This window comes from Mus pahari, chromosome 3 (assembly GCF_900095145.1).
Source record: "Mus pahari chromosome 3, PAHARI_EIJ_v1.1, whole genome shotgun sequence".
Classification (NCBI taxonomy): domain Eukaryota; kingdom Metazoa; phylum Chordata; class Mammalia; order Rodentia; family Muridae; genus Mus; species Mus pahari.
Window position 1 is genome coordinate 96394329 of NC_034592.1, and position 24008 is coordinate 96418336.

The 24008-nt window shown below is 42.3% G+C and overlaps 1 protein-coding gene across 1 annotated transcript in view; it reads right to left on the reverse strand.

Annotated features, from left to right (window-relative positions):
• The window catches only part of Ryr3 (ryanodine receptor 3), a 525260-nt gene that overhangs the window by 174276 nt on the left and 326976 nt on the right, over window positions 1–24008 (reverse strand). The window contains 11 exon segments of the mRNA XM_029536054.1: window positions 316–453; window positions 1464–1566; window positions 5191–5391; window positions 7724–8516; window positions 10194–10420; window positions 10844–10930; window positions 15592–15757; window positions 18431–18594; window positions 19905–19941; window positions 21256–21431; window positions 23096–23304. Of these exon segments, the coding sequence (XP_029391914.1) occupies window positions 316–453; window positions 1464–1566; window positions 5191–5391; window positions 7724–8516; window positions 10194–10420; window positions 10844–10930; window positions 15592–15757; window positions 18431–18594; window positions 19905–19941; window positions 21256–21431; window positions 23096–23304 (2301 nt within the window).

Here is a 24008-nt window from a genome sequence, read left to right on the forward strand (position 1 = left end):
AGGCTGAAAGAAAGATTAAAAATCTATGCGAGGATATCTAAGTAGCCAATAAGAACAGACACCAAAACAGCTGACCTTCTCTCAGGAAAATTCCCAGAGTGAATTCCTTGAATTACAGGAAGGCATAGGAAAACAAAACAAAACAAAAAGCTGTTACACTGACGACCAACCCTGATGACAAGATGCCCATGTGTTTACTTCAGAGTTTAAACACCCCTATGTGTCTTACAGTATGTGGGAGAAAACCAGTTACCTTGATTAGGCCTGAGCGAGCACAGAGTTGTGAGCTGTGTGATTAAAAGGCAGTGCACTTACTAGGATACGGTTTCTCTTCCTCCGTTGGCTGCTCCTTCTCGGGCTTCGGTGGGCCCTTGATTTTATACACCAGAGCACACAGTTTTCCTGTCCAGGAAGTGTCCTCTTCCTCCTCTTCCTCTTCCTCCAAGGGAACCCCTAGCAAGCCGCAGGACAGAGTGCAAACCCAAACAGTAGAGTAAGGGCTATCTTCTCACGTAGGTAAGAACGTAAGAAAGAAAATTCCCACCCTTCTGGAACACTTTTAAGAAATTACAGGCTGCTCAACAAACAGAACTGGAAAATCTGGATGAGATGGACAATTTTCTACCAGGTACCAAAGTTAAATCAGGATCAGATAAACCATCTAAACAATCCCATAACCCGTAAATAAATTGAAGCAGTCATTAAAAGTCTCCCAACTGAAAAAGCCTAAAACGAGGTGGGTTTAATATGGAATTTCATCAGACCTTTAAAGCAGACCTAATATCAATACTCTTCAAACTATTCCACAAAATTTAAAGAGAAGGAACACTACACAACTCATTCTATGAAGCCACAATTATGCTTATACCTAAGCCACACTAACTCCCAACCAAAAAAAAAAAATAAATAAATAAATTACAGGCAGCCTCGTAGGAGTATTTATCTACATTATGCCTTTCTATGCTAGAATAGATGATTTTCTGTGTCCCAGAACATCAAATAAACTTAATCCCAAGGTTTTACTCTTCCTAACCTATGTTAAAAGGGCTCTAGAGTCTCTAGAAATATATTAACATTTATTATTTTTAAATGAGAAGCTTGGCTTTTCTCTACATGTTATTCACGTTACCCATGTGCAAGAATCTTAAATGCCACGATCCACTTAAAAATCAGCAGATATGCATAAAAGTAGGGATCGATGACTTAGAATCCTTCAGGGAAGATATCGATACCCACTTTTAAAAAATAATTTACAGTAGCTAAAAATAAAAAAAAAAATGGATCAAAATCTTGTCTTGACTGGGAGAAGACTTTGCTGGGTGTAAACTGAGCCCTTCCCATTCCCTCTCTGTGTCTTGCAAAGATTCTTCTAGGTGAAGGTTTTCAGTCTGCCAGTCTGTCAGACCCAACTTCTCACTGCCAATCTAGGAAAGGATGATGGCTTGTGCCTCTCAGCAGCTCACCGCAGTGAACCAGAAGGTCCTCATGGAAGGCATACAGCTCCTCGCGGATCTCCTCTGGGCATGGGCAGTTCTCTCCCAGGTGAAAGTTGAGAAGCATGTTGATCTGTGAGGGCAGAAGAGGATTGGCTAGCTGGTCTCCATGGCAACCACGGGGGCTCAGGTCACGCCTTAGACACCACTCTTTGAATTTTTTATTTAAAACTTTTTGGAAGGTAGAGAAAGTAAAAGCAACTAACAGATAAAAGTAGCCTTTTCTTTTCCTTTTCTTATACTAAAGGCTGTTCATTATTTGCACGGAAAATATTTGAAGTAGAAATACTCCCACCTCGTAGAGATAGTCTTGTTATTAATATTTTAGTAAATTTATTTCAGATTTTGTGTATATCCACAGAAATTCAAATCACACCCTCAACATAAACTTTCTTAAAATCCAGTTTTTAAAACTTACTTTGCCTTGGGCTATTTTTCAAACATGAGTTTCAAACATGTGTGCATTGTATTTATTTCATTCTATAGCTGGATAAAATTTTACATAAAATTAACTATCTGTTATAATATTTCTTGTTTATATTTTTATTATTTTTGTGAGCACCTGGTGTGTGTGTGTGTGTGTGTTGTGTGTGTGTGTCTGTGCATATGTGAGCCATGGCATGCATGTTGAAATCAGAAGACAACAGCCTCAGAGTTTGGTCCTTGCCTTCCATCTTATTTGAGACGGGGTCTTTGATGGTTTGGTTTTCACTTCAGACACTAAGCTAGCTGGCCTGTGAACTTCCTGGAATTCTCCTGCCTCCATTTCCCTTCTTGCCACATGAATATTGGGATTATAGATGCTCAAACTCTGCATCAGCTTTTATGAAAGTTTTAGGGATTCACAATCGGTCTTCACACTTGTGTAGGAAGTGCTTTTACACACCAGACCTGCTCCCCACTTGCTTCTGTTTTTCTCATAAACAAAGTTACTTTGAAAATTTTATATACTTTTTATTCATATGTCTGATCGTTTTCTTATTATAAACTAGAAGCAAAATGAATGGAGTTACAGGTCTGTATATTTTAATGGCTTGCAATATGAATTGCAAATTGCTTCCCAGAAATCTCACAACAATTTGCATTATTCCAAATTTATATAAGTGTGTGTTACTTTGCCATCTCTATTACAGTAATGAGAGCTTAACACATTTTCAAATATTTTCCAGTTAGATGGGTGAAGAATGTCACATCCCTGTTGCTTTAATTTGCATTTAATTGCTGAGGTTGAAATTTACTTTCCACTCATTAAATCTAATTTTATTGCATATTTTGTAAATTTTTTCTGATGTTCTTCATCTATTTTTCTACCAGGTAATTATCCATTAGAAAATTAGTTGGTGGAGTGCTTTTCACATTTGTCAACTTAGGCATTTTTATTATATATACGCAACAGATTTCTGGAGTTTTAGTTATTTATATTATAAACTCAATAGATTTCTTGAGCTTTAGTTATTTATAATATACAATGAATATATATTCCTGGAGTGCTACTTAGCTTTTAATTTTTGAACAGTATGGGATCTTCATTTAGATTTTGCTATTGAGATTTAGATTAATGTCCCGTATTCATTCTGCCATTCTTTTTGCTTTTATTATTTTGTCTTAGTGTTCTTGATGTTTTTCTATTTACCATATAGTATTCTTACAGTTTAGTGAGACTAAACTAATTTACAAATTAATATTTTAAATAAAGAGGACACGTAAACTTACAAAGAGAAATGATTATAGTGAAATCCATTTATTAAAGGAAAAAAAATTCTGTTCTAGTAATAAATATACTTCATCATTAGCTGACAAGAAGAGCCCTAGTCGCTACTCCCAGAGCCCCTGCAATGCTGAAGCAGTGTAGAATGTAAAGATATTTCTAAATGTAACCACCACAAAGTGTCATGAAAAATGTGCAGTCCACAGTGGCAACAAAGCAGGGCACTTACTCTGCTGTCTCCATTAATCATAAAAAGTAATGCTAGCAGGGGTCAATTTCCATACATTCTATTTTCCAAGTGATTCTGCATCCTAACCTCTGAAGTTGATCCAAATTCTCTTTCAATGACATTAAATTCTTCCTTTCATTGAGAACTCTATGGGTAGGTCTCCTCATGACATAAATTCTCTGGTAGGAGTGGAGATAGAGCACCCGAATTCGTTAGCTCTTAGTGCTCTTTTCTAGGCCACCAGCATCAACAATGCCTGAAAACTTGCTAAAAATGAAAAACCTTGAGCCTTACCCCAGGCCTACTGTCTCAGAGATCCCAGAGAAAGGCCAAGTGATCTGATTTACTAAGCTCTTTTAGTGACCTTGTTTAAGAAGCATTGGTCTATGCCTTAAGGAAGAATTCAAGTTACAGACTACTTAATGGTTTCTCTTCTTAGAAGACTGGAGGAGAAGGGAATAAAGGTTCTAGGGAGGGTAGAAGAAAAGCCCTTAAGTTACAATGGAGAAAAGGAAGATGGGAATCAACCCTCTCCTTCCAGAAGCTAAGAGCATGTTGGCTAGTTTGCTAAGGATGGTGATGGCTGGGATAGAGATGACAGGAAATGTGTGATCTCTACTCAGCAGGCCACTCACAGAAGGCCTTAGAAGAAGGTGTGAGGCTGAAGGTTCCTCTAATACTAAAACTATTGGCAGGAGAGGGAACAGTACAGAATTCTTACTCAGTGGCAGGCATTTTGCTAAACAGTCTAAGATGCATTATCTCATGGCATCCTAAGAAGAACCCTGGATTATAGATGTAAACATTGCCCACACATAGCAGAAGAAACTGAGACAAACCAGTCAGGAACCCAATGCCACACACGAGTGATGTGGAACCAATCTGCATGTAGTGTTGTTAACTGAAGCCAATATTGGTGCTCTATTTCTGCATTACTGTCTTCCAACTATTCACGGAAGTTTGAGAGAGCATCATTTGTTCAGTGTCATGAGAACCATTCACACTCACTGCTAGTCTAAAAGAAGCCAGGAGTGTTTGTCATAGTCTCATGATTTTTGGGTGGCAGTTGGTGTAATAGCATACTCATGCATTTGGCACGGTGCAGTCATCTATTTCCACCAGTCCCAGGGACCTTCATATCTACAGCAATGACTAGCTTTGTCTTCTTTTTGGACATTGTCACTCAGGAGTCCTTCAAAAGCTATAATACATGTTCATTGGCAAGATAATATAAATATTTATGCCCCATAAAGTAGACTAGGAAAGGAATTGAATGAACTTGTAGTTGTGCCATTAATATAAAATAGTGGTAATTATATCGACAACAATGAATAGGCTGCTTATTAAACATTTATGAGATTAAAAGATGTAGTTTCAAAGACAGATCTGGTTTCCACACTGAAGGATTTACATTCCTTTTGAACACTTAGGGAACAGTGGCCAACTAGCCTGGATAGCACTATTTTACCATGAGATGCCATTCCTTCATTAAGATGCATCTCAAAGTCACCGTCTCTCTTAGCAGCACCAACCACAAGTAAGTCCTACATAGCTCATTGCAAAAGGTTTTTTTCTCCTTGCTGCTGCCAAGCTAATTGGCAGGTACTCCCCAGTCATTATTTACTTGGGATTCAGTCTATCTCTTGATGCTGTGGCTTCCATGGCTCTTCAGTCTGCTGAAAATACTACGAAGGGGTCAGGTATCCCTTCTGGGGTTTTGAATGCTGCAGGAATTGTAGGGAAACTCGGATGGGACTCACCTGCTCCTGGGGCGGTGAGCGGAACTCTCGTGTCTTTCTGGCAGTTAGGGCTGCAGACATGTTCAGGGCCTGCATGAGCTCATTGTAGCGGAACTTCTGATTTGCCTGCAGCTTGGACACGTAAATGTCACCAAATGCCACAATAGCCTCTACTCGGTGCTGCAGTTCACAGTCACAGAGGTAGCTGAGGAGTTCACACATCTGTAACAAAAAGCATGTGCATACACTTCCTTAGAGAATGCACTCAATGCTCACAGATGCAGTTGCCAGTTCCCCACTTCACAGACAACAACACTGAGACTTAGATAAGGGTATTGACTGATTCATCTAGTGCAACAGAATAATCATGAAAGCCACTGAATCCAGAGTCTGCCTAAACCCAGAGATGAACTGTTCAGCCATTAGGGCCAGGGAATGAGAAACCAAAGGACTTACTGAAAGCAACATCTTGTAGCAACTGCTTTCCTGGGGAGTCAGGTATGAAAACTAGCATCAAAATGCTCATGTGAGCACAGCTTTCCTTTCTCACACTGTGCAGCGGCAGAAGACTGGGATGCTGGAGAGCTTGGTCCCCATCCCTCACCTTCCCAGATGGCTGCACTGCTCATCTGTGGTCAGTTCTTTTGTTATGATAATGATCTTATCATTCTGCAAACTTAAGTTGTTTTAGAAATAAAAGCTAGATGTGAGAAAATCGTAAAGGTTGGGAGAGATCACTCAAGTCTGAAAGCGTTTTTTTTTGCTCTCTAGTGAGAGCCCTGCCTTGGTGACAAGGATGCACTCCTGTGCATTCACTGTTTTGTGACTTCATGGTGAAAACATCGCACACTAAGTATTGGGAGTGATTGTCCTTTGAGCCAAGAGACCACCATATTGGGGAGTTCAGTTGCAGCCCTTTGCAAAAGGGTTTTCCAAGCTGGGCTTGTTGACTATTTATGTCTCTCATAGAGGGGCAGAGAGGGTCAAAAAAACCCCTCCCCTTACTATCCAGACCCTTTCTACCACATGTTGAATGCACTGCTTTAATTGTAAATGGCCTCAGGGAGGGATAGAGTACAAAGGCCAGAAAAGATGAAGGGAGAGAGGCTCCATCTATATAGTTACAAGGAAGACCTCATTCCTGTTAGGTAAAGAGTTTCCAGGTGTGGCTTGTTGGGGGAGGAGCACACGGACCCCTATAAATAGCCCCTCACGGATGCTCTGCAAAGAAGCCAAATAAATTTACTGGTTCCCCAGAGTGAATGAGCCTGTGTTTGACATTGGGACCTTAGGGGGAGGAGTAGAAATGTTAAAGGCTTAGCGACGTTACTTACATCTGTCCCTGGGAAGAAATTTTAGCAACAGACGGTTAGTCTCTCATTGGATGGTTATCACCTTATACAATCGCTCACATATATGTGGTCCATTGTCAACTGAAGTGTCATTATGGAGTGCATGACTGGAGATCTGATGTTCACTTTAAAAAATCTCTGAACCAGTGATAGATGCCAGTTCCAGAGGTCAAATGTGAAAGGGAAGAACTGCAAGTGCTGGTCAGGGGATTCATACTAAAGAAAAGATCTTGTCTCTGCATCACAGCACCATACTTATATCATTTAGTGAAACGATAAGGTAGAAGTATGTGCGTGTGCACGCATGCACACATGAGAATGCCCATGTGATTTTATATAGCTACATTTTCCTTCTATGCTCGATATCTTGATTAATTGACTATATATAAATCCTATCATATTAGAAGAGAGAACTTTTATCCTAGATTACTTCACTTTCTATGATAGAAGATACTTCACATCTTTTTATGGAAATATATTTGGCATTATCTTTTTGTATCACTTCCATTTTACAGAAGAGAAGTCTAAGGTCCTGACTGGCTGCTGACTTGTGAGTTTTTGTATCCAGTAAGCAGCAGAGGAAGAACAGAATCCTAGGAACGGCTGACCCAGGGTCCCTGCTCTTCATCTTCTTTTCTCCTTGTCTCAGTGCTCAGAAGACAAAGGTTGTCATCCTTAGCACATGGCTCATGCTAGTGTACATGAGAAATCATTGTTTCGGATGCTATTGAAGGCTCCTTAGTTTGGGTAGCAGTTTTGTGAATGCTGGGTCAGCAGGGCCCCATCAGGTTAGTGTAAGAACACAGCTCAGTGACAGAGAGTGATGGACGTGATGGTCCTGGGAATCAGTTCCTTGGGGTTACTTTGGCTACAGAGTCTAATCCTCTTTGCTAAACAGGTACCTCTCAAATAGTCACCTGGGTCTCAAAGGCTTAAGAGGCACGGGCAAACCCAATACCACGAAAAGACTTCTACATAACATCTAAACATTTAAACGTTTCTTAGTAGTGAAGTTTGGCATTTTCTTATTGTCTTGGGGAAGCTTAAGGAGTATATCCCATGAAAATAGACATCACTCAGCGACTCTCTACATATCTCTGCTTTAGTAAGAGATCAGGCTTGTGCCCATAGTCCCCCATACCCAGGTTTTCTCCTCTCCCTTCGGGGCACTTTACCAGAGTATATGTGTTGTCCTCAGTTACCTGCAGCTTGACAGACTCAGGCAATCGGGTCTGCAGCAAGCCTTTGACTGGAGCCTCCTTGCAGGCCTTTTCTCCAGCCTCCACTGCCTTTTCCTCTGCGTGGGTCACTTCTTTGTCCACTCCCTCCTCCGTCTCCCCACTGTGCTCCCCAAACACAGAGGGATCAATCAGGAGGAGAATCTGGCGAACATCATCGTCGTCGAAAACCCCCATGACTAACAAGGTTCCAATGAGTTTCAGCACAGGAACAAACTGGAACTCCACAGAACCCCCGACAGGGTCACGGATGTGGGCCCCGCTACAGTGCACGGCCTCGGTTAGCATGCTCAGGGCCTTCGTCTTGAGAATCTGCAAGGGAATCTCAGGGCTCTGCTTCTGATGCTCCTCACTCGTCACCACAAAGCAAGGGGTAGAGAACCTGAAGCCTGGCTTGAGGCATGTCCTCAAGCCCACCCCAGGCAATCCGTGTCTCTTGGACTCATCCGGGTATAGGCGGATATTCCTGGTGGCGCTGGTGATAGGGATGATGTACTCATTCTTCATCATCAGCTTTCTCTCCTTAGCATTGGCCAGGTGGATGCTAATGAGCAGGTCATAGAAGCCAGACCGAAGGAGGCCAGGCAAATACTTGTTGTCAATGGCATAGAAGAGCTGTGAGAGGTCCACGTGGCTGCACAGGGCAGAAGCTACTCGGCTATTTCCCAGAGCGCACACAGCGCTGTAAAGTCTCAGTGTGTGGTAATGGAACTGCATCAGGTCCTCCTGCTCACAGAGCTCCAGGATGTCCACGCACCTGAGGATGACAAGAGAACCCACCATTCCACAGTGAGAAACAAGTGCCAGGACTCAGTGTAGTTGCCCTGTGACATCCCAGAAAATTCAACCAGCTCAGTGGAGATGGCAGAAATCTCTGCCATGCTTTCTCTGAGAGTATAGTCCCCTTCTCTGAGCTATGGTCCACACCTAGATTCCTAATGATCCACTATGTCTCATTATAATATTCTAAAAAGCTCAGGAAATGGAAGAAATTGGCTCATCAAATATCAAAATATTGAAATGGAAGGGGAAAAAACCCCTAAACCTCCCAGGAGAAAGATACTTGGGAATATGGCAATGACTTGGCCCTCATATGTAAAGGTTCAAGTGAATCTGTCTCCTGACACAGCCTCTCAGAAGACACAGCTCACACCCACGGCCACATCCACAGCCACATGCACAGCCACAGGAACATCTACTTCCAGACTATCGTTCACACCGTCTGTGTTGTCCAGCTCTGTAGCACCTACAAGGCTTTTTTCATCCTTGGAAAACAAATTCATCTGCACTTTTGTTCTTGAGAGGAAAACACTTCCAACTGGTACTCATTGACCTAATCGAGTGGGTGATTTCTTCCTGACAGCAGCAGCTTGCTTGCCTGTGTGTTGCTTCCTCGTTCATGCAGTCCTAGGGATGAGGTTCTTAGATGTTCATTGTTTCTCTCCTCATGGTGTGCTGGGGACCTTGGAGATGGGCTTGCTGGGGTGGGTGTGAGGCTTTCTTTACGTTCCTCATACTCTCCTATCTCCTAGTGGTCCCCTTCATGATTGAAGGGGATACCCAAAGGGGGTCCTATGGGAGTGCAAAACACCTTTACTTTCTGCACATGCTTTTTCATTTGGACTTTTAGTATTTATTTTGTGTAGATGAGTGTTCTGCTGGCATATATTGATGTGCACTGTATGTATTTGTGGTATCCACAGAGGTCTGGAAGGGACAATGGATCCCCTGGAACTGGAGTTATATGTGGTTGTGAGCTGCCATGTGGGTGCTGGGAATTGAACCTAGGTCCTCTGCAAGGACCATAACCAGTGAGCCATTTCTCCAGCTTCATGCACAAACCTTTTCAGTTAAGGAATACTGGGGATAACATCCACAACAATAAGACTTACTCAGCTCTCACTATGCCGGGAAATGGCACTGGATTTCACCCATATAACCTCACTCTCATCCTAGCAACAGTGTAGGTGTGCTCCTCTTTTGTAGTGTGGCTGGGGTGGGTGTAGCTTGGAGTATGTGAGCATCTTACCAAACCATATATCCCGAAAGTGCTGGGATTGAAACCAGTCACAATCCTGTTAACAAAGAGACCTGAGGACCCGGAGTCACTAAATCAAACTAGACAAACTTGTCCTTTTGTAAAAATAAATATAAGTATATTTCAGGATCACTTGTATTTTAATTAAAGGCATGGACGTATTTCCTGATTACTAGTCTTCAGAAGGTACCATGGCTGGGGCACTATGGTGTATTCTCTGCTGTTTCTGAGTGAATGATGACATTGGAAAAGAGAAAGGACAGAACTGAGGTACTGTGGAACATCAAGTGTAGTTATCTTAGGACAGCTTAGGGTCCACTGCATATGCTCCTGGTTCCCCTCGGGAGCTTTCTGGCTTCCTAGTACTGTCCCCTCCTCCATGAGCCCCTCCAGTACCTGTTCTCCTCAGGGATGTGGAGTGCCATCATCTGCAGGGGTTCTAGGCACTGCACCACCCAGCCATGGCGCTCGCTCACCCGCTCTGTCTCCACTTTGAGGAAGCTGCTGGGCATGCGACTCCAGAGCACGGGCTGGATGGTTTGGACATCCAGCCGAGGTGGACACTGCGGGATGGGATTCTTCTCTTCACTCTTAAATATGGCTGCTGACAAAGGCATTGCATTCTGGGGGCAAGGTAGAAAACCATCAGAGATGAAGCGGCATGTCACAGGGAGCATCTCAGGTGCTGGATCATGCACCTGGCCCAGGATCATCAATATAACTGGTATAAATTAAAGAGCCATGTATCCTGAGGATCTCCAAAGGCTTTGCCACCATTAATTACAATGGTACACAATGGCTTATGTGAGAAGTAATCAATCCTTTCAACAGCCAAACTGGGTGGAAGAAAAGGAAAACAAGAAGGCATATTCTATCATCGGATCTTCCCAGCAAACTATAGAGGCCTGAGAGGCAGGGAGGTGACTGAGAAGCAAGAGCTCTTCCCTTTGTTCTAATGCCTGGGATTTCATCCCAGTGATGGATGGTCAGGCTTGCCTTCCCTTGGAATGGGCATTAGCAGGAGGGGGTGTGTATCAGATAAATACCTTCAGTTTTCCAAGTTCAAACTGAAACAAGGACGTGCTGGTAGGCTGGAGGAAGACTGCAGGGAACACTTTGGTGTTAGGCTCCACCTGGAAACCAACACAAATCAAGAGGTTTGCCCAGGGCTATGAGATCAACAGTTTGCTAAGCTTTAGTAGATAATCATCTCACTTTAAGTTCAGCCAAGAGAAGACGATTGGCCATTTCCCTCTGGTCAGGCATTCTCAGAGCCCTGCTTGTCTTACTGGAGACCGACATGGCTCCAGGCCTTAAGTACTTTCTGCTTTGAGATAAAATACCTTACAACTTTTCTGTTTCTGCCTTAGGCAGCCATCAGCTTTCCCTGGAGTTCAGGATCAGAGTCATAAGGCCAGAGACATCCATTACTCACTAGTCAGGCAATACACTGTTGGCTACTGAATAGCATGTTGGGGTAGTGGCTTGGGATCATGATTGAAGGCAAATGGCAGGTTCACAAGGCATACTAAGACACCCCGCAGTCAAGATTCTTAGATTGTTGGCACTGGTAACTTATTGGGGGAGTTAATCTGTAGAAGCATTGTATTGGGAGAGCACTGTAGAATATGAAGTGACATCCCTGTCCTGTACCCATTATGTATCTGTGAGCATGTCATATTTCTAATGACTAACAAGGTCCTCTGACATTGCCAAATGTCCTGGGCATGGGGCAGACACACGTAGCAATTGAGAATTGATGCTGTACAGGCAAAGACTTTAAGATTCTTCATTGGAATATGGACCCTGCCTTTCTCCCTGGCCTGCTCTGGATGCTTCTGTAGCCTTTCCCCAACTTTGCGCTTGCTATACTTATGTTAAAGGGTTTGAGATTCTCTGGTTGGCTTCTAATTGCATCTTACATTATTGCATGAGCCACACGATGTTAGGGCTCCACTTATTATTTGTTCTCTTTGATGCATACAAACTTAGGTGATATTAGCCTACTACCATTAAGTAAGTGCAGTCACTTTGGAATTGTTGCAACTCTCCCTGCCTACAAATTCAAGGATAGGAAGCTATATGGACTATATACCCTGAGAGTACATTATCCCTAGGGCCTTTATTTTATTTCTATTAAATAGAAATATACAAAAAATTTGGAGGCTGTAATTCTTTTGAATGAGATTCCCATTTAAATAGTCTGGCTTTGAAGTAAGCTGCCTTATATGAGATGGTTTCTGGTCCTTCAAGGATGTCTTATTGTAAACTTTATAAACTGATCAAACAAAGTCCCAAACTTTCCTCACATCTGACAAGGGGACTGCTTTGAAAGTCTTCAGACAGAATATTTTCTTGTGTTAAGCATACTCTCACCATGACAAACAATGCAGATTTTTGTTTGTGACTAAAACAAGAAGAAAAGAGAAACAGGCTCCTTAGGGTATACCAGAGGGGAAAATGGTATTAGTGATGTGGTAAATATAATTCTAGAAGGCTCTGGAGGACCTGGAATAATTTCTGTGATTATGTTAATGGAACATGGGATTATGTGTGTGCAAGAAAAGCTGTTAACCAGTTGAACTTGGGCTGGAAAAAGATGTGGGCTTTATCTAATTACACGAGGGTAGCTTAAAAGCAGAATTTTTTCTGTTTTTTTTTCTTTTGTGGAGGTAGAAGGGAAAGTTGGAAAGATCTGAAGTATAAGAAGACTACACTTTGAAGATGGACCAACTGTGTGAATGGACCATAGGCACTCTGCCAGCTACCAGTCAGTAAGAACACAGGACCTCAGAACAGGACACCTAGAGCATGAAGAGCTGGCTACTGTTAACAACCCAGAAAACCTCAGGAAGGGGTTCTCTCCAGGTCCTCCAGAGAACAGCCTGGTTCTGCCCAGCAGGCACCTTGGTTTTTGCCTTGTGAGAGAGCCTGAACATCTGGCAAACCCACAGACCTAGGAAGTAATGAGCTCAGGTCGTTTTAAGCCACTAATTTTATGACAACTTGTTAGGCAGAAAAGCAAATACAAGTGCTTTCCCAGCCAAGCCAGTTAGTCTGACAAGAAATTCCAGTGAGTGCTTATGAGGTGCCAGCTGCTGCATCGTGGACAAGGAGCACAGAGCCTGCCTCCACCCTGGGAAGGCTCACCAACTGAAGGGACTGGCCCTGCTCATGTGCAATGAGCATCAAGACTCCAGCTATCATGGCCTTTCTTCATTCTTGAAGCTACGGTTCTTTTTATCACTGGATGGTCTATTTGTCCTTGTGCTGATAGACATCCCATTTCTAATCATGTGTGAAGGTCAGGCCCTAGAATCTGGCCTCTCTCATAAATCTGAATCTCACAGCCAGTTCTTCCTCTTACACAGATGATGGAGGGCAGTTACCCAGGACTAACTTGAGTATATATTTTGGTTCTCATTTTTCTATTGATCACATTAAGTGGGAGAGAGAAAGGATTTTAGAATGCATAACATCATTTAATGGGACGCCTGGAAACATTATTTAAGAGAATCTTTCTCTCATTATTATGGTCCATTCTGAATTGAAGGCCAGTGTATAAATATTGCTGGTCTGTTTCTCTTGAGATAATTGAAAAATGAAAATGACTATAGCTGTGGAATGACAATGATCCAGCTGACAGGGACGAGACACACAGGTGGACAGGCTTTTGTCTCGGGGGATTAGAAAGGACTAATTGAGTAGGAACCTCCTAAGGAATCTCAGCAGAGCTCTGCCACTCTGCCACCTAGCAAAGTTCTTTGGGATTGGAGCACTGAGAAGCAGGAGAAGAGTTTGAATGTACTGAAGGAGGGAGGTGCTCCAGGAGCACCTTGCTCAATGACAGCAATGGTCCAGCCTGATGTTGTATAGGAATCACTATGCAGAATGTGATGAAGTGGCAGAAGGGTCTTCTTTTGTCTATAGTATCTTAGCCTCATGATCTACTTTTTGAGGCAGGCAAGTAAGTCACTGCTGCTACAAATGCCACCTTGCTTTGTTGCATATCCCTTAATGTTTGCAGATCTCCAAAGTCCAACAGGTCATAAAAGTTATTAGATACTCCAGAATTCTCTGCAGCTCAGGAGGGACCCTTTAATCCAGCCCACGTCAGAAGTTAATGGGAAAACACTAATGGATTCTGAAGGACAGCAGTAATGTGCATAAAAGCTTCTCAAGGGATGTGGGCTGAGGGAAGCATCATAGTCAGAAAATACCAGAGGAATACTTTACTTTCTTCCTTAGAGCCTGAGTTCACAAATGCCTCTTTCTGGAAGTAGCTGGGCCCTCCAGCTGCCAGGCAAGCTTGCCAAGTGTTGACTATGTTCCTCATAGGAGGAGGTTCTGAGTGTGCCATTCACTGCAGAAACTGCTGGAGAGATGGGTAAGCTGCCTCCCTGTCAGCGAGCTGCTTCTGACGTGTAGACAAAGTTTGGTCCACCTGTCATTTTTGGTTAGTGAATCTTCCAGAACCGGAAGGACTGCTGTGTTTGCTATACACTTTAGCCCATCTTCCCAAGCGGAGACAAGATAGCTGGTTGCCTACAGGCCTTACAATCTAATGACTGTGACCTGGGCAGACCAGGGCTTTTATCTATTATGTAACAACAGGCTATTGCATATCTGTTGTGGTTCTCGAAGCTGCTGACCCTAAGAGACTACATTTAGCTCCCTTAATTACTGTACATCACTCATGCTCAGAGACCTTCCATAGCTCCCTATTTTCTATCTCCTTCTCTCTCCAAATGGAACCCTTGTTACCAATCACAGAGTCCACTGTCATTCTATCTGTGTACCCAGTGTTCCTCCCTAGAATACCTCTCTTCTCATGCTCTCAAACCTAAGCTTTTTCCCTAATGAAACTCCTTATTGCTCTTCATGGAAGAAAAGTTGTCCTGTAACTCGTTTAGCGAAGTCTACCTACACATACACATGACTCACTGTCCTGTGCCTAATAGTGATGGGATTGCTTGTAGTCCCTCAACACCACACTTCATTCAGTAGACTTTATGGGTGCCTGGGCTCGAGAGTACTACAGGTTAAGGTCAACAAAGCAATTTCCCGTTTCAGTAACTTGAGAAATGCTTGGTTAGATGGGTTTCTTCTTAAAGTATTCTCAGATCTTAGTGAACAAAATGTTTATTATAGATTTTTAAGAGAAAAGTAGGAGACATGACATCTTGCTAGGTTCACATGGGTTTCAAGGGGAAAAAAAACACACCTGGGATGGTGGTTAATGATAGGTGTGTAATTAAAGGTTTCCTGGGGAATTCTATTGAAGTTTACAGTTTATGAACTAGGAAAACATGTGACCTGCAAAACAGATCTGAAGGGATCACATTAGCTATCCATTGGGAGCTTAAGTAGCCTCTCTGAGAATGGAACACATTGGTTCCCATAGGTTTCTATTTTGAGTAAATAAGAGTCTTAAAGTGACAGCTATTTCTGTTCATCCTTTAAATCCTTAATCTTCCATCTTATCTATCACAGACAACATAAAGACAGTAGAGAAATACTTTTGGAATACATGAATAATCTTTTAGATCTCAATAAGGAAAACTGCTGTTTCCTCTTAAAAGATGACCAGTAGATAGAAATCATCCAATCCATAAACATTTTTTCTCTGTATAAAATACAACCACACTGTGCTTATTTGCTAGTCTAATATAGTAGTCTGCATGGGCTTACCAACTGGGGGAGGATGAGGAGAGTGGAAAGGAATTAGAAACATAACCATAAACCCCAGGCCCAAGGCCCAAAGCAACAGCTCAGCCTCGGAAGCCATGCCTACCTGGTAGCAGGTGCCAAGTTCCTTCCCATTAGCTGAGAAGGACAACATGCCCATTGCCAGATCTAGAAGGCAGCCAATCTCCAAGTCTACATTGCTCCGACTTGATCTTTGGGAACTGGCTACAATATCCCCACCCCAGACCATGTAGCAGTTGCTGCGTTTCACACTGAAAACCAAAGAGAGAGGAGTTGTAGAAAATGGTTTCGGTGGTTTGTAGTTACAACTCACTTGTAAAATGCCTCAGAACCTTCTCTATGAAATTTTACCATTAGTCCTACATAATTGTTTCCTTGAATAAAATTGTTCAGCTTCAACTAAATTTACTCAGCCATGAACCATTGTGTGTGGGGATGTGGCAGTACGGCAGGGTGCCTCCTTCCAAAGACGTTGGTATTTAGATAACTGTTTCTCAACTCATTAGCAATTCAATCTTCTGATATTGAGGAGAGCAACACTCCCATTTTAGGGACAGAAAATCAAAGTGCAGAGAGGAGACTACCTTAGGCAAATCTACAAAGAATTTGGATGAGAAGTAAACTCATTAATCTGGGTTCAGTATCCCTGTCTGGTCTTTGGGATCATAGGCCATAAAGAGCTTGATAACTTGGATCATATTCTTTGGAATGGCAACTAGAATCCAGATAGACTGTTTGTCTCTTATAGCCTCCCAGCTCCCTGAAGTGTACTACACTGTTCTTCCTGCTCTCTAGAAGTCTGTCGACCTCACTACAAAATAGCCCAAATAGCTAAATAATCACTTAGGTTTCTTTCTCACTAGCTGCCTACCAGTTTCCAGAGTGTAGAACTCCATGTGGTCTTTATATTTAAAGGCAAGCCGTGATGACCAAAAGCCTCCAAAAGGTTCCCAAACCAAATTTCTTATTCTTTTTACTTTTGTGGTGGTGGGACTGAAACCCAGGATCCTATGCAGAACAAGGAAAGGCTTTAACACTGGGCTGTACCCCAAGCTAGCATTTTTTAATTGCAGGATTTTATACCCAGAGTGAGCTTTTTGAGAAGATAGGCCACATACACTGTGAATCTCAGAGCCTCTTTCAGTGGGTGCTGACAAGTAGTCAGTTCTGTCTCCTTTCCTGCTCACTATGGTGCAACAGCGGGAGGTCCTGGGCCTTTGGAGTGATGAGATGTGGCCTTTTTAAAGAAAAACTGATTCTCTACTTGATGCAAGAGAAACTCCTTTGAACACACAGACCAATCTGATGTAGCTTGGTCTAAGTTCTTGTGGCTTAGCTCTGTCAGCTGTGTGAAGGAACCTAGACCACACATTCAGCACTGTGTGGTGGACAGTTCCTTGAACCCTGAAGGCCTTTTACCTCTCTGAAAAAATATCCAGGCTGAATTAAGTTATTATGTTTCCTTCTGTTTGTAGAAGTCTGCCACTTTCTCCTGCGAATGGAAATACCCTCTCTGAGTACACATCCCTCTTCCTTCATTTCTTCTTATTTGGGACAATAATGGGGCTGTTTTCTCGGGATGAGTGCCCCTAGGCAGAGACCTCTGCAAAGTGAGTCTTCCATTTATAGCCATGGATAGGTTTCTATAAAGTTTGAACTCAAGCCATAGTATCCCTGCTTTATAAATTACAAAATTCAATTACTGATGTATTGAGCTGTGTACTGTGAACTGGCAGGCTTTGTGTATATTTTAAAGATACCAAATTTAAAATGCCCTGAAACGTGTAAAACTCAATTTTGTGTTTATTGCTTATTATGTCAGACAAAGGACGAAGAATTATTGAGCACTGCAGTGTGCCAGGCTTTGCTTTAAGTGCTGACAGAAAGAGGAGTTAATGTTTATCAAGTACTTAAGATAAGTCACTGTCTTAAGCATTCTTTTACAAATTAACTCATTTACTTCTTATAGCACTCTGGGATTTGAATAATTATTTTCATTTTTATATATAAGGTAATCAAAGTTCAAGCTCACATGGCTAGTAAGTGACTAAGAATTAATTTCAAACTTATTCAGTATCTAAAGTTGACTTCAGAGTCTGCTTTTATTCATCTGCCTACAGGGGTCTGCCATTGGGTGACATGTTCCTTTCATGGCCGACAGGTTTTGATGAGCACTACTGTATCAAAAGCCCTGACAGGAAAGATTCCTGACTTTGTAGAGTGTAAAGGCTTACCTGAGAAGAAATCTACCACATCTTGGTACAGAAATACACAGGGAGATGATGTTCCAAACCCACAGGAGAGGAAGTAGGCTGGTGATATGACATTAGTTTAAGATAATGTTTGGGACACATCGGGGTAAAGGCTTTCCCTGGCAGCAGTGCCAATGGACAGTGGTGACCTAGGTAGACCTGAGACATGTTTTCCCCAAAGAGCCCTAATCTCCACTCGCTGGTTGTTCATGGTTCTCTCTTTATATGCTTTCTGCTTTGAGATATCATAAACTCTTGGGACGAGGGGTTCTGATTTGTCAGTTGCTGTGTACTACTGATCACCTGTTCAATTTCCTCTGAACTGGCTTCTCTTAGACACATGGAGACTTTTCTCTCTTGTTCTGATGTTGTAGTAACCGGGCCTGCCTCAAAATCATGGAACTAAATGTGGAGAGGGCTCCCTGATTCCAACAATATCTATCTTATCTCTTCTATTCCTGGATTGTGATTTCTATATGTGATAAATGACCTTCTGTCTCTACAAGCACTCCTTTCCACTGTCATGGTGATCCCAGCTTCCTTAAGGCTTTTTAATCAGTCAAATTCCTATTCACCATTTCAGATGGGCTGGGATACTTTCTTCCTTTGGGGTGTGGGGTTGGGTATAAATGTGTGCTGTTGGGAGAAAGGAACTTCTTGGGACCCCCTTACCTTTCATGGACCCGGCCTCTTTCATCTCCCAGGGTGACAGTCACAGTGCAGTTTTTATTCAGGTCAAACTTTTCACTGTATAAATGGTAGTCCGGAGTCACCCATCCAACCCAGACACATGATGGGTCCTGCCCAGCAAAAATGCGGATAGCGTAGTAGCATTGCTGTGGAGGAGACAACAGAGTGTGTGAGGGAATCTGTCTGTGGAGGAGAGCTGAGAGAGAAAATCACTTGGTAGCTCACTTGGCTCATTTTTATGAAGAAGCACACACTGAAAGTTTCTTTTTCTTTTCCTATTGGGTCTCACTTTGTAGCTCGAGCTGGCCTTGAACTTCTGGCAACCTTCCTTCCAAAGCCTGTGTCACCATGCCTGGCTCAAGGCACTGTTGAAGGTGTATTGTGCTACACTCTAGTCGTAGGACAAGGCTTTGTTTTTTATGCAAAGTCTTGAGAAAGAAGCTGAAAAAGAAAATGCTTATGCCCAGCAGCCAACCTACCCTGTGTGGCCTTTATGCCAACACTAGGCAGTGGTGAGGACGGCAGTTCTCAGTGGGGATAACAGTCTGTGAAGCTTATCACAGTAATAGCTACAGGACCAAGGGTGATGCTAACTAACTTCATTCCTTTCTTTATGATACCAAGCACATTCATTATTTTCTGGACTGAGAGAAAACAAAAAGCATCAGTCAGGAAATATGAGGCTCGACTCTTTGGCAAAACTGATTATTATTATTGTGTGAACTTGGGTAAGTGTTTTGTCTTTTCTGTGTACAATATCATGTATCTCATAGGAGTTGTTATTAAGTCAATTAGAGGGAGAGTAAATGAGAACATATATAATATTCTGACCGTAGTGCCCACACATAGCAGGGGTCTAATTTGCTGCAGCAAGAATCTTTGTTTTGGTGTTTAGTTTACAAACTCAAGGGTTACTTCATAGACAGGGTAGCATGTGCTTCTCCCATAGATGCCAGGCACTAAGGAAGAATGAAAGGAGGACATTAGGAAGTATTTTTTTCTGTCTATTGCCACTGTGGAAAGGAACCTGAAGCAGCTTCTATCCTCTGGCTGGCTTCCTGCTCCTTCTTTGATTGCTTTCAAGATTGCTACTGGCACCGAACAGAGACACCAGGGAACAACTCATAGAAGTTGACACAAAAGTGCAAACAAAAGGATTTAATTGGGACTCTTCCAACTCATGTTTCTTTCAATCACAAAGGCAGTGATGGGTCCCTGGTGGCAAATGGGCGACAAGGACACATGATACCCAATTAGGAGCTCCAGGTTGAGCTCTGTTTTCATTCCCTTATTTGAGAAACACCATACAACTGTTCTGGAAGCATCCAAATGTATATTATGAGACAGAGTAATTGACAATTAAAGAAGATCTCTAGACAAATCTTTGCTGTATGGGGCATAGCACCAGGCAGAGCAAATCAAATAATTAAAGCCATAATTGAGCACATTTACTTACTGTTGTTGTGTGAGAGAGTATTTCTTGCATCTGTTTCCTAGGGGGAGATAATCCATGTTTTAGTTATTCAGTTGTATAGAGAATCCCACAGTTCTGACAGGCAATTGATCTACCTTTAACGATCAAGGCAGGTTTAGGAAACTGGCTGTTTTCTATACACAAGTGACTGTAATTGGTCTTGGGAGTTGCTCATTTGTAAGCTGCTGCCACAGGCAGTACTATGAGTTCCAAGATTCCCTTGCTGTAGGTTGTAAGTTAATATGGAGAAAGAAGGAGGGGTTGTAATAACATAGGTAGAGATGCCTCTGAATGGGTTACAATGCTCCCTCAAGCAGCTGTGCTTATTCAAAACCTTGATGGATAGTAAATTGCTACAAGAGTTTTGGACAAGACAGCTTAGACAGTAGGCACACAGCAGTGATTAAAAATAGACATCAAAGAGAAAAAAGACAGCAAGGAATCCATTCCTTATCAGGAAGGAAGAAATCACATTACTCAAGAGTCACACAGAGGCAAGGTTGGGAAATACCCATAACTATGCAAAGATGGCAATTGGCCTCCAGAAATTTTTCCTTTCACAAAGAAACAGTCCTTTTGCTCCCAAAGTACTAGAAAGATGAACACAAAGAGGCCCCAGCTCAGAGAGTCCAAGGAGAGCAGAAACTTCTGCTCTAGATGTTACTCTGTTTAGCTGCATGGGCTTCTTAACTTTGCAGTTCACCTCCTACATACATGCCCTTGCATGCACTTGTATGTATACACAAATACTCATTTCTTTGTGCTGCATGTAAATACTCATTTATTTGTGTGCTGCATGTGTGCACATATATGGAAGTACAAATGTATGCATGCATGTAAAGGTACATGGATGTATGGATGCACCTGTGTACATATAGGAACACATGCACATGTGTGTATAGGAACATATTCACATGTGTGTACATGAGTATGGAGGCCAGAGATCAACCTCCTGGGGAGTTCCTCAACCTCCATCTATTTGTTTGTAGAGAAGCTTTCTGGCATGTGAGCACCAGGGGCCTGTGTCTGGCCCTCTAACACTGGGAGTACAGGTATATACCACCATAGCTTTCTTAAAACAAACAAAACAATCAAACAATAAAACCTCATGATTTTAGGGATTCAACACAAGTTTTCATGTTTGCACAGCAAATACTTTACAGACAGAATTATCTTCCCTATCCTCTATATTGCCATTTCTTTGCCTGACTAAAAGGACTCGGGCCACCAAAAACTGATTTCTTGCGGTAAAAAAAAAAAAAAGCAGAAAGGCAACCTAAGAGTAGATACAGTTGGTGCACCTGAGAATTGCAAGATTGCTCCATATCCTCACCTTTTTTGGAAGGCTTCACTGTCTAGACAGGGACTGTGACTGAAAGAGGAATGACATTCAACAGGCATGCTCAGGCGGCAGTAGATCATGTTGGCATTGCTGTTCTGTGTGCCGAAGGTCTTGTGGGTCACCTTGAGGCATGGAGGGCTGTCCATGGTGCCATCAATTCTCACAACCTGGGAACATCACCATGAGTCCTTACCCTGATATAGAGGAGGTTGTGACCTTGACCCTGTCTCTGACATTCTTCAGACTATAAGCATTACCAGCAATAAAGAAAAATATGATACTCCTGATGTGGGCTTTGTCTAGGGAGCTTTAGCTCTGTTCCTGGTTGGAGAAATTAGTTACATAAAACACACCCATAGTTGCACTGCAAGGCCAAGGAAGAAGAACAAACACTGGAGAGAGGTATGGTTGTCTGGGTGATATACTGCGGTGTCCACACAATGCTGGCCTTCAAGTCAGGGTGTAAATTCTTGAAAGAAAATCTCTCCAAAAATTTCCCTTGTCAATGAGCATCATAAGACCCTAACAGAAGGGAACCAGAAAGTCTCAAACTCAGGAATAGACACAAGCTCTCTCAGAGGGTATTTTGATCCCATAGATTTCCATCTGTGCTAGAGTCCTAGCCCTAAACTGAGGTGTCCCAAGCCTTCTCTAAATCCTGGGGCAATTCACAGCTCTGGACTACAGGCACTGCACAAAGGGGGCTTCCTGCAATATTAATAATTACTTTGTCTGCTGATTCCCTCCCTCTCTGTATGTGTGTGTGGGGGGCAGCATTCTGGGGATTGAACTTGGGTCGTCATCCTTACATGGTGAGCAATTTACCCACTGAGCTATCTCTCCACCCAAAAATGACTTTAAAAAATTAATTAGTTTATTTTTTTACATTCCAAATGTTGTCTCCTGTCCCCCTCACCCCCTTCCCAGAGTTCCTCACCCCCTTCCTCACCCCCCTGCCTCTGAGAGTGTGCTCCCCTCCCTCAAATTTTTCTCTTCTCTTGATAGGACAGTTCTGATACTGGGGTCCATGAGTATTCTCACATTTTTGTATGTGGCCTGGATATTTTCCTTTATGTCTAGAGTCTATTAGTGTGTCAAAGGTGTGTGACACCTCCAAGATATAAGAACCATACTTCAAAAACAATAGTCATTCAGCAACCAGAGAAATAAAATCTACCCAGGAATGTGAGGCTCAATGGAGGAGGAGTAATTAAGAGCCACTGCTTGCCAAGTTTAGAACTTCTAGAAGGTTAGTTAGGGGGACTTAAGTGACAGGTTGAAACAAACCACTGGCTTGAACCCAAGTAATGCAATGGAGTTGGTTCATTTGGAAGCGTTCTTCTCTCCATGTGCAGCATGTGAAGACCATGGTAGGCCTCATCAAAACAGACCCAGAACCCAAACTTTGCTTTTTACAATGTTAAAAACAGCATTAATATAAATAAGGCCTCAAAGACAAGTTATGAGCATGGAGGAATATACATATTTATTATTGTATATAATGTCAAGTAGAAGTATTAAACTTCACGAAGAAAATGTTTCTGGACACTGAAGTACCGTGGCAATGCCATTGTAGGAAGGTTGACAAAGAATCTGGAGATCCAGCTTGGGAGCTAGTCTGAAAAATTGTGCATAAGGCTGTTGTCTCTCCTGGGATGTTGTAAGTACCCAGTTAAGGGCTCTGAAATTGTAGCATGAAGACCCAAGGCAGTAGTTGGTAGGCAGCCAGGATAGGGACTTAGGTAAGTACTGTTTGTTGATGGGAGACTTTGTAGGAACTGAGTGCCTTGACCTGCTTGCTCTGCCATGACTACCCATGGTATGATCTTACCTCTATGTGGGGATGATCCTTGGGCACATTCACAAATGTTGGGAGGCGCTTGCTAAACCACACTGCAACATCTCGGTTCATATTTACCGCAAAAGGCTCAAAGCCCTCCTGGAGTCCACACATGGTATAAAACTTGAAGGTACTGGCATCTGTCCCAAGATTCATGCGGCCAATCTGGGATAGGCCCAGAGAGCAAATGGGCACAAAACCTGCAGAATAAAGATTATGGCCTCAGTCCATAGGCACCATTGGGGGAAGCTGTGGAGAAGCTGGAGTTGTGACTCCTGTTGAAATTGGGAATTCCAGGAGTTAAGATAGGAAACAACCATTATATATCTTTTTGGCACAGCAAATCAACAACAGGAAGCATGATGCTGGACACAGTTCTGACCTAGGTACGTGGGAGAATTAAGTGAATTTTGTTCAAACTGACTTGTGAAAAAATTATCATGCAGTTAAGAATATTAAGATGGAATAGTAAAACAAATATGAAAAAAGATCTATTATCTATACTGCATATAAAATTATTTAAAATCTTAGGGACTGGGATGATGTTAAACAATTAAAAGTATTGGATGCTTTTCCAGAAGACCCAGGTTTGATTCCCAGCATCCATGTGGCAGGTCACAACTATCTAGTCCTAGGGTATCTCCTTCCATCCTCTGCCAGCACCAGGCATGCCAGTGATTCGCAGACATTCATGCAAATAACATGCCCATACATGTAAATAAAATAGAAAAAATACTGATATAAAATTTATCTTAGACTCTGGGAAATTTTAAGTACTACTAAAACAAAGTCAATCCACAGTACCTATAGAATGACTTGGTGAGCAGATTTTATAACAGCAACAATGACATAGAGCCCAAGAAGACACACCTGTAATCCCAGCTTTTTTTTTTTTTTTTTTTTT